The sequence below is a fragment of the Limulus polyphemus genome, unplaced genomic scaffold, assembly GCF_000517525.1.
Source record: "Limulus polyphemus unplaced genomic scaffold, Limulus_polyphemus-2.1.2 Scaffold1412, whole genome shotgun sequence".
Taxonomy (NCBI): Eukaryota; Metazoa; Arthropoda; class Merostomata; order Xiphosura; family Limulidae; genus Limulus; species Limulus polyphemus.
Window position 1 is genome coordinate 38262 of NW_013667022.1, and position 12034 is coordinate 50295.

At 31.2% G+C, this 12034-nt stretch overlaps 1 protein-coding gene across 2 annotated transcripts in view; it reads right to left on the reverse strand.

Moving 5' to 3' along the window:
- Positions 1 to 5759: 5759 nt before the first annotated feature.
- Positions 5760 to 12034, reverse strand: part of LOC106463454 (guanine nucleotide-binding protein subunit alpha homolog) — an 8164-nt gene continuing 1889 nt past the window's right edge. Inside the window, exons 2-3 of one of the 2 annotated variants that reach the window (XM_013923482.2) lie at positions 8251 to 8301; positions 5760 to 8009 (exon numbers count right to left, since the gene is read on the reverse strand). In XM_013923482.2, coding sequence (XP_013778936.1) covers positions 7434 to 8009; positions 8251 to 8301 — 627 coding nt within the window. In that variant the 3' untranslated portion in view covers positions 5760 to 7433. The remainder of the gene's footprint in view (positions 8010 to 8250; positions 8302 to 12034) is intronic. The other variant, XM_013923483.2, reaches the window with a different exon arrangement.

The following is a 12034-nucleotide window of genomic DNA, read 5'->3' on the forward strand; positions in this document are numbered from 1 at the left end:
GACCAAACGTATCAATGAAATTAGAAATATAACTTGGCAAGGCATAAACTATGCTAGAAGTTTGTTGGGAGAAAATAAAAGGAACATCAGAAAAACATTATAAAAATATATACACTACATATATGCGACGTACTGTAGAATACGCATGTCCATCATGGATTAATGTTGCACCCACACAGATCAAAAGTAAATCCTAAAAAAAAACACACGACTCACTCCTATCCACAGCATCCTTAGTACCCAAATCAACATCATCAACTTTCTTACATAAATACGCTAATTTTCAACCATTACCTGACAGGCTCATTCACACGCCCCTAATATACAACCATTACCTGACAAGCTCATTCACACGACCCTAATATACAACTATTACCCGACAGGCTAATTTACACGACCCTAATATACAACCATTACCTGACAGGCTAATTTACACGACCCTAATATACAACCATTACCTGACAGTTATTCACACAACCCTAATATACAACCATTAACTGACAGGTTCATTCATACGACCCTAATATACAACCATTACCTGACAGGCCCATTAACCCAACCCCTAATATACAACCATTACCTGACAGGCCCATTAACCCAACCCCTAATATACAACCATTACCTGACAGTTATTCACACAACCCTAATATACAATCATTACCTGACAGACGTCTTCAAAAACCCTAAAACACTTTAGAATAATCTGTATAAAAACGAGCTTCTACGTGAAATAGCCCGCGACCGCATACATGATGGAAATATTCCTAAGTACCTCTCCCCAATAAATATTTACTGTAAGTCTAAGAACAAGCCGCCTACAGTTAGCACATAACTATTAGAATAAAATATTATGAGTGTATTCAAAGGTTCTTTATCTGTACAATTCATTCTTAATGGATGAAACTAGTGAAAAGGTGTGACTACCAACTGAACTGTTGTGAATACGTAGGATTTTCGCCCAAACCTAACGTAAGAGAAAGTGATAATACTGACCCTCATTCAGTTATAACATTAGCATTTTCCCGTATATTAAGCAAAAAAAAGTGTAATAAAAATAAATCTACTGTCCAGGAGGGGAGAAGAGGTCAACATTGCGCCCGACTCCCCCAGGTCACAGACCAAAAAACCCATACAGATCTTCGTTTATTTGTTCGAGTTGAGCACCTTAACAACCAGGCCAAGCCAGGTCCATTAGTGGTAGTGCACAAAGTAAACACTCCTTAATGTTAGTTAAACCAACAGTTCCTAAATGCTAAGTATATATATTTATTCACTATTTTTCGTTTTTATTGTTAGCTTAGTATATGAATTTAGGACTAACATAAATGTTAAGCTGACTGAACCTCGCGAGATGTCAAAAGTATTACAGCTAAAAAATTATAGTTATCAGCGAGGATAGCCACCTGATGAATCATTACAAGTTAGATAAATATATTACGTTAGGTATATTGATTACGGAATTAATTGATAATTCAGATCTATGTTGGTAGTTTGCGTTGATCAGAGGTTCAAGATAATTTATAGCAAAAGTATTTTTCAATCCCGGTATTCCTTTGGGTAACCTAGTATGGAGTTTAATGAGGAGAATTCCTAAAGAGGTTCACATAGATCTTACATTGGCATTTATTGTGTAAGTATGCAAGCATATTAAGTGTTTTATTTTCTTTTATTCAGTAAAGTGAGCACCTAACGTTAATTTCTTTTTCTTTTAACTTTAGTGTATATACGTGCATGTAATTTAAACAGTAAAATGATGGTCAAAGAATATAGTTAAAATCCTGTCACTTTAGCTACTCATTGTTCTGAGTCACTCTCACCTTTTGCGTATTATGTTCTTCCTCCTGGGAAAAATCGCTGTAAAGTAGAGCACTCTAGAAAAAGGTAGTCAGCGAAATTTTCCACTGACGAGTCATGTAACACCTATTGTAACAATCATCAGTTATGTTGATAGTATATGCTCATTGAAAAGGGTGGTATTATAGATACTTCTATATAATGCTACAGCTCTTTCAAACTGAAACAGATATAAAAGTAGTTAGAGCCCCACCTGCGCAACACGTGTGTCGACCTCGGGGGAGGGAGGGAAGGAGTAGAGACGATAGCATCATAGTTCCACGAAGTGGAACCAGAGGGCGTGTTGCTAGGCCGCCATGACATCAGAGACAATGAGTTCCAAGAAGTGTATCAAGATGGCTAGATTTAATACAATCGGTCTAAAACACTAATTCATTAGTTCTATATTTAGTTACATTTCCCGACCATATATATATATGCAAGTCATCCTGAAAAAGACATTTATTTAAATATCATGCAATGATTTAAAATTTACTGTTTCACTAGTTTGACTTTATGATATATACAGCTTGACAAAACATTTCATTTTACACATGATACTTTATAGTTTTATCTTACACGAGTTTTACAAGGATGGACATTCTACTTCCACATACAGTTACGTCATCAACGTCTAGATTTAATTATGTTAAAACCATTACTTGAACAACAATCTTACTGTCCGTAGGATTTTAAAAAAATTGCTGTTATCCATTATTTGAATGAGATCACAAGTTACATTTTTGTTTCACTTATATATATTTATCCGTATTACACTTATTTTACAAAAGTGGGCAATGTTACTGCCTGGTTGTATACAGATTTCCACATACATTTGACAAAGCTGTTTCTATACTTCCATAGGACAGTATGCAACATGTAGACGTTCTTTTCATTTCCATCTGTAGTTCATTAACACCATGGAGACATTTCACTCTGACTCATTGTGACATGTTTAGTCTATCTAACTTCGAAACACATGAGCTGCAAACTTTCTATAACATATAACAAATGTTTCACTAATTTTAACATCTAGTTAACAAACTCTACAGTAAATCATTTTGCTACACAATAAATGTGATTAATCTCTATTATAGAATCACAACATTTACAATCTTTTCATAAATCTTTGAGGACTGAAATTTCTTGAACATATGTCAACAACGATATAAAGTATAACATATTGTCCACATACACAGACGAATACGGTCCTTGGAGTACTTTTTTCCACAGTTCTCATCTTGACCAATGTAAATACAGAACCAATGGCTACCATATTTATTACTCGGATCCTGATTAACGATGTACAGTTGTGTTTATACATGATCACTAACAAACACGCCTCCACACTTCTTTTGCTGTATAAATCGTGTGAAAGTATCGAATAAATGTATAGTGTTCATAGCTTCTTTCAAAAAAGACGATCATCATGAGTTGCTGCAGTTGTATTCTGACTAACCCATGCATTCTCTTCAGGGTATTTCACTTTAAATTTAACACCGTTGAAAAAAAAAAAAAAGAGGTATCAGAACTAATTATACATGTGAAACAAGAAAACCCTACTAAATTTCTACCTCGATTTTCGTAATTCCTGGTTTTAATAACCTAAATTACAGAACTTACGCGAATCCTTTTTTTTTAGGTACTCCACTTTAAGTCATTGATTATAGTTTTCCCACGTAATTTTCAGTGTATATTTTCATTCCTTTCAAAACATGTTTTTATAATAATATTTACCGAGTTTTGCGACATAGCAGTCTATTTGGTCGTAGTGGAAATACAAATTGACATCACTTGCTACCACTCTCTTACATAGTACAGGTTGACCATCACTAGTCCGGCAATCAGTAATCCGGCACTAATTTCGGCTAGAACAATTTCAAATACAGTAAAACAAGATACGCGCTATTAGGTAAATACTTTAGTCTCGCTTGAAAGTTTTCTTTCCAATATTTTCTTTGATTAAAACTTAAAGAAAACCCCGTTTAATGGGATATTGTAATTTTAAGATGAGGTGGTTAGCTAGTGGGTTTGGTGTATTCTAACCTTATAGATGGCTAATCTGGCACCCTCCAGGTCCAGATGATGCCGGATTAGTGATAGTCAACCTGTACATCGCAGAAAATATTCGATCACCCCCCTGAAAAAGTCCATTTTTCTAAGTTACTTTGGCTTAAGTTTATGCAGTGTCAGAATTACTGAAATACTATTGTATAATCCTTCAGAACTGACTCTTGAATGTTTTAGTGATATAACCTATGAAATTTGCAATTACTTGAAAAAAAAAAGATAGGATAGTATTTTCAAATTTTGTAACGTAACTTTCTCAAAAGTGATGAAATTTTCATTAAAAATTATAAATGCGTTTCTGTAGATAACTACAATTACCACTAATGCTTATTTTGTCAACTCCGGAAATAATTGTAAGTATTCATTAACCACCCCAAAAATATAAGTTTTCCTGATCTTTTTATTTTATAGTATACTTACCAGTTCATTTCTTTTAAGCCTAACTGGATTGTAACGGCGTATTTGTTATCCTTTATAACGACTTAAGTCAAACTTTTGAAAGATAAGGTAAAACTGTTTGAGACAGACATCTGGCATAATCAAATCTAATTTGCAGACTCTGCCAAAATTAAAAAATGTTATGAGGATATTAATACAATTTGTAAATTTGCATAATTTCTGACTGGGTGATTATCTGAAATTCACTATTAACATTTTATTTTTGAAATGAAACTTCATATTGTTACTTTTCGAACAAGCTTATTGGCCAAAAATATACGAGTAAAATGTAAGCTAATTAGCATATTGGAACTTTTACATTTACGAAAGAAGTAAATCTAATTTTACACAACTGTAGTAAATCTTCACTGAAAACATTCCTTATGAAATATATTAACAATACTGTTGAATCTTGTGTGTATAGCAGTTTTCAGTAATTAAGTTTTTAAACTTTTGTATTTTTAACTTTACCACTTTATTAAATTTCTTTGTTGAAAATTTGAAAAAATGTCTTTACTGAATAACTTTACTATGATGGCTGTTACTATTAATTTTTAAAATCTGGTAACAAAAGAGTTAAACAACTAACTTTGTCTTGGTAGGAACGTGCTCAGTCTGATTGAAATAATGACTTAATTTTTTTAATGTTCTGCAATAGATAAAAAAAAAATATTTTACTCAATCTATATTAATGGATTTTCTTAAAATTACAAATTTAATTCCATCAACTAAAGAACACTTTTATAAGATTAAACTATATAATAATCGGCTGTAATTATTACGAGAACGCATTATTCCATATGCACTTTAGAATTATTATTTAAGTAGAACAAAGATAATCAAAATCAATGCGAGAATCGAAAATGTTTTTGTCATAAGGTATGTTACCACTATAACACTTCACATGTTAATTAAGCCTGCTGGAAAAAAACATAATAAGTTGATATTTTATACTATAGGTAATAAAAGTTCATACTGAGTATTTCCAATGACTGGGAACTATACACACATATACATACAAAATCATCCACTGAATCATCAAAATAAGATTTACATCTCATACGACAAATCCCTGGTTACATATCTGAAATTAATATTCTAACTATCCAGATTAGACATTTTCAAAAGAATTTGGAGCAAGTTACTGCAGCATTTCGCTAACAAAAGTGCCTGCATGTCACAAAAGTTTCTTTTCTTTTAACGCAGAAGTTAACCTGAAATATGTTAAGTAATGTCTCATGGAATGGAAATTATCAATCATTCACATATAAAAAATTCATTCCTAAATAACAGAATAGAATAGCTTAACTCCATATTTGAATTTTGATAAAATATTATACATCAAAGAACCATTTCAATCTATTCTGACTGTTGTGTATTATATTTTGTTTCATTCAAAAATAAAAGGTTGAGACTAGATATGAAACTAAATTTTATGAAATACGAAATGCAAATTAGCCAAATAAAAAGTACAATAGCTCATTATTCAAAGTGTATTACCTTTCAATTTATGTATTTAAAGTTAGATATTCAAATTCCACATACTTGCGAGAATAACACATAAAACAATTTATCATACCATGAAAACTGAGCTGTGGTAAAACTAATACTGATCAAAATAAACATGTACATGTGGTAGAAGGATTAATATTAAATTGAAGATATTGGATTCACAAAGATTAGAACATTAATTAATTTTCATAAAGCCTTGCAATAGTTTTGGCAGTACTCTTGAAATATGAACTTCCGCAAGGTTCAAAATCATCCAATTTTCTAGATAATAAAGTAACAAAAACAAAAGGGGTAAGTTGCTATGATATCAATATGAACAATATAGTAAAACAAACTAATCATTAGAGAACAGTATACAGCAGCAATAAAGCAGACAGACGGAGATATTAGATAATAAAACAAACATTTGTTAAATGAGTTAAGTATACCATATCAAAGTTAGAAATTTATTTCACACAAAGTTTAATAGAGCTTTAAAAATGCCATATAGGTTGTGTAAGTTCATCATTGTAACAGACCAAGTTGGTCTCATACAAGACTCTAATATTTATAGGTCTCACTTTAATCACTCATGTAAGCTTCTTCTCAACAATTTATAAAATCATATAATGTTGCCTAAGTCATCATCCTTGTAGATTGTTATACTGTCTACAAATTCTGAACATTTTTTAAAATTTCTTAATATTTAACTCATGTTGCATAGAAACACCACACAATAACATTGAAATGTTGGTATGTATTAATATACATCCACACAAATATTAAGTATCAGATGTGTACATCCTTAGTAGTGTTAGTGTAAATTTCAAACAAGTGCAAAAATTCCAATACAGGTTAACATCAAGCAAAAATACAAGCAGTTGTTTAGCATTACATGGTGGTATCATGGTTATCCACGGGTTTTTGTACAGGTTCATGTGCAGTTCTTCTTCTGTATAGATTAACTTAGGGTTCATTATACATAAGAAATTCTTTGCCTCTACAGATGTACGATACCTTAAAAACAACCACCACTTGCATAATAAACAAATCGTAAATAACTTTATATATACGTATGTGTGTGTGTGTGTAGTTTGTCACTGATATTACCTGTTAACACCTATCCTTCAAGTGGCAATGGTATTTAACATTTTTGTATGTCGATTTTCATTATTGTGCTTCTTCATTTTACTATAAAAGTAGCTGTTTAGGTCATATTAATTGTTCACGAGGTGAGAAATTAAGTTGTAAGTTTCTTTCTTTTCCCATTACTTGGTGTTTCAGTTGAGATTGTCTGAGAAAACAAATACACAAAATCCTTGAACAATAGTGAATAAGTGTTACACGCAACTCTGAAACTGAAAAATGTCACTGGTTAAAGTTTTACAATTATCTTTTTTTCTATACTAAACAGTACAAAAAAAAATTATGCATTTCACAATTATTATATCTTTTAGTTTATTCATGAACTCTTTTATATCTGAATGAACATTTTAATTATGAGCCCTTTCACTCTATTTTTTTTATCAGTTTGATAATCCTCAACTGTAATTCACTCAATATTCACTCAGTATGTCCATGGTGAGACTTTACGAAGAAAATTACTGAAGCATCAACTGAGTAATGTTTTTCTGTAAAATTGTGTCTCGAACGGCATTAAAAACAACTTTAATGTTTTCTGTGTCCACTGCAGTAGTAAAATGATGAAAAAGCTGTTTTTTACGTTCTCTCCTAACAGAGTCAAACATATTAAGGATAAACATCTGTACATCTTCCAGTTTGTAAGGATCTCCACTGAACTCTGGAAAATAGTATGAAATGTCAGAATTTTTGTTTTCTAACTTTTCTTTAAGAAGATCAGTTTTGTTAAGGAAGAGAATCACTGACACTTCAGAGAAACACCTGTTGTTGACGATGGTTTCAAAGATGTGCTTTGACTCCACAAGACGATTAGTACAGCGGTCTTCTACAAGTACTTGATCATATTCAGTGGATGATACTAAAAACAGAATTGAGGTAACACTTTCAAAACACTGAAACCATTTCTGTCTCTGAGATCGTTGCCCTCCAACATCTACAAAACGGAATGGGACGGTGTTGATATTTACATGAAATTCGCTTATTCCTTTAGTGGCCTTCCTTGCATGGAGAATGTCTTGATTTGAAGGAAGGTAGTTCTGTAATATGAAATTGAAAGGATATTATTGCTTTTTTAACAAGCATAATATTGTCTAAACTCTCAAATAGGTCTTGCTAAATTACACTTGCAGTATTCTGTACAAAGTTTTAAAAGATACTTAAGTGCATGTGTGACTCATAAAACTACTCCTAAGTGCAGTAGCAACAGTAAAAAAAAAAGGAAAATATATATATGTTTATAAAGTCTTTTTATTTTGAGAGAAATGGAATCCTACTTACTGGTGTCATTATTCTATCCAGGTTCTCAAAAAAGTAATACACACTATCTCCCTGCAAAAAAAAACAAAAGAAATCTACAAAACAAGTCAGATCTAGATTGTTTTGTTTTTTTTCTATGAGATTAAACAGTAGAATTACTTACTATTACGAAAGTTACGCCAAATTGCATTTAATTTTTTAAAGGATACGTGCATAAGTAAAAATTGCCATATCTTACAGTATTAATAAATTGATTTTCTTAACTTATATAAAAGCAAAACAAAAACATCTCATTTTTTGGTATGAATTAAGCCCACAACTATACTCGACAGAAAAAGAACTGTAATTTAAAAGAAAATCACATTAGAGATTTAACTTCAGTAAATATATATGTTTAGTTTGTAATGTCAGTTGATTCAGAAGAGTAATTTGACCCATATTTATAGTTTTATAAATTGTAGGACATGAAAGTGCCCTTTGGCCTTAAAAAGGATGTCTTGACTCTAAACCTTCTTAACAAACAGAAAACTAATCATTAAATCTAGCCTTGATCCCATTCCTTAGATATTCATCACCTCTTTCCATAAACTCATAAAACTGTAGCCTCTACCACTAAATATCACTTTGTTCGATAGATTTACGATCTTGTTGAAGAAAAACTGCCTCAAATTAGGTGTATCTTACCTTCCAAATATGAAATTTATGACTTTTTAATTTTATTGCCATCAGTCCAATATACAAAACATTTTATGCCTAAAACTTATCAATTTCCTTATTGATTTTAAATACTTCAATTAGATCACCTTTGACCCTTCCTTATTCAAGAGAGAACAAGTTAAGAGATCTCACACGACAATCCAACTGTCTTTGGAATCACTCTAGCAGCTCTACTCCAAACCTTCTCTGGCAACTAAATGTCCCTCTTAACATAAATAGATCAAAACTATACACAATACCCCCAAGTGAGGCCTAACTAATGAGTTGTACAATGAAACCACTGGTACTTTTGATTGTTAGTAAATAGTTCTACAACCGACAATTCTATTACATTTACCTCTTACAATAAACATTGCGTCAAAGTCTTAAGAACTGTATCAACCAATACCTCAAGCTCATTTCCTTATTCACAAAATTAGGAGGATTCCCATTAAGTGATTTGTGTAATTGATATTCTGGTAATCCACATGCATAATTGAATGTCACGTAAACAACTTAGATTATGAATGAATATATCGTCAACAGTGAGGGAACACAACTGATGAAAAAATGCATTTTAATCTGTACAAAGAAGAACATAAGAAAAAATATATTCAATTAACTGTACCAATTGTAAAGTTTTTAGTTTTGCTTTGATTACATAGCTAACTCTGATCAGAACTTAATATTAAGAACCATAGCATCCAGTTAAACATAAGAATCTATGTCCTATAATTCGCACACCAACATTTAACCAGAATTAGGTAACAAGTTCACACATCAACATTTAACCAGAAGTAGGTAACAAGTTCACACACCAACATTTAACCAGAAGTAGGTAACAAATTCATACACCAATATTTGACCAGAAGTAGGTAACAAATTCATACATCAATACTTGACAAGAAGTAGGTAACAAAATAGCCTGACCACTATGTATCTTTGACCTGTGGTTATTTTAATCTTTAATCTAAATGTTATCATGATCTACATTTCACAAATTGCTTCTTTAATCTTATGGTAATGTTGTGACAATTGGATATCAAACACTGCCATGGTTAGTAACCCATCCACACACTAGTCTAATGATTAATTAGTTACACTTTGCAAGTTTCACAATAGCAAAATAAATTCTACTTTTGGAGTCACCTTGATTTGCATACATAGCTAATCTTAAAGCTTTCAATCAGAGAGATTTTGTCACCACAAAACAGTTACTTTTCCAAAGAAGGGCTAAACAAACTTGATTGCTCTTGTAACAGTAATTGTTTCCCTTACCACCACTAACCTTTTACCAAATTAAATTACAAGTGTAATTTCATTATCTACAAATATTATTTGAATTATGCATCAGCATCTTTAGCCCAAAATTCAGATATGAATACTCCATTTGTAAAAACACCGAGTTTAAAAACTCCTATAAACATTTAGTAGTTAAAATTAAATGTTCCTGGTAGACAACAAAGTTTAATGGAATAATCAGGCCTGCAGATGTATTTAGAGTTATGTTTTTACTTTTGATAACAGTAGGCAGAGTGAGCTCAACTTGACAAGTGAAACTGAAAGTCCACAACCTGTATGTGGCAAATATCTTATCTGAACTATGAAATGTGAACTTTCATCCAAATTGAACAATAGATCCTAACCTAGATCACAATCTGGAGCCCTAGATACAAAACAACACAACTTGACTCACAGCATTATGTAGTTATATACTTACCAAGTTATTATAGTATTTATATTAAGATATCAAATCTGGTAAAAAAAAACTTGATTGGCACCTTTCAAAGCAATATGACACCATTAAGTACTAGTGTGCTTATTAATATTGTACATTTCTTACATAGTAAGTCTTTAATCTAACCATATCATTCCAGTTTCATGACCTTTAACTAATTTCTATATTTGTCCAGCATGTTACTCACATATATTAAAAAGTACTGTGATCAAAGTTACTTGTTTATTTAATAACAGCATATCAGACAAGTCTTCCCTGAAACCCTCCAAACCTAAATTCTGAATGATTAATAAATTAATGAAGTTTTTGATTGAAGAATCTTGTGTTTGCAAGACTTGTATTGCTTATTATCAAAATCACTATGTAATTTAAATATTTGAACTGAAAATGACTGTGTTCAGAAATCAAAATGTCATAAGATATGTAAACACCGATAGTTTGATTCATTTTGCCATGCTCATTACAACTAATTGTTAACACTGGAATAACAATGGCTTTGGTACAACTACATTTCCTGCAAGTCATCATTTCATAGGAATGAATATTATGTAAAATATAATATAAACAATGTACATTATAATTTTAAGTTTCTATATTTACATGTGAATATCCTAAAAGAATTATTTGTTACTCTTGAAATAATTTTCTATTAAACATAGCCTGTACTATTTGATTGTTCATCACTTGATAAAATTCACAAAATAATGTCATTTACTGGATAAGCTACCTCTTCTGATGTATCTTATAAGATACATTAAATTTGCTTTTAAAACATGAATACTTTTTTTGTGTAATTTACATAAACTCTTGCATAACATCAAGTGCTGGTACGGTAATAACATGCATTTGAACTGTTGAAATACATGTTTTAGTACAACAGTTTTCTAAAACATAAATTTAATGATATGAAACTATAGCAGACCAAAGTTCAATAATTATACTTAGGCCCTACCAAGACTGTCATGAACAAAGAACCTTCAAAAACTGTCAATAAAAAAGTCAATATCCCATTGGTCCAACAAGCCCTTATTAATATAAAAACTATACAAGTTTTCTGTAGGCTACAGCTCTCTTAGCCTGTGAATCTCACCTTTGCCAAAAGAGTTCATGCAACTGGAGCTAATATGCAAATGTAATGTACATCCAATAAGTAAAATAATCATTCAGATGAAGAATTCTTTATTTTAAACAAAAGTCAATGAAAGCAAGCTAATGTGTTTCTTGTCACTAATTAGTGAGTCCTTATTAAAGATTTAACATCTGTTCAACATTTGTGATATTAAAATTCAATGTTTTAGAAAAATTATTTGATAGTGTTAAGTCAGTTCGTACTCTTATTGTAACTAAGATATCTGTACCTTAATTTCAATG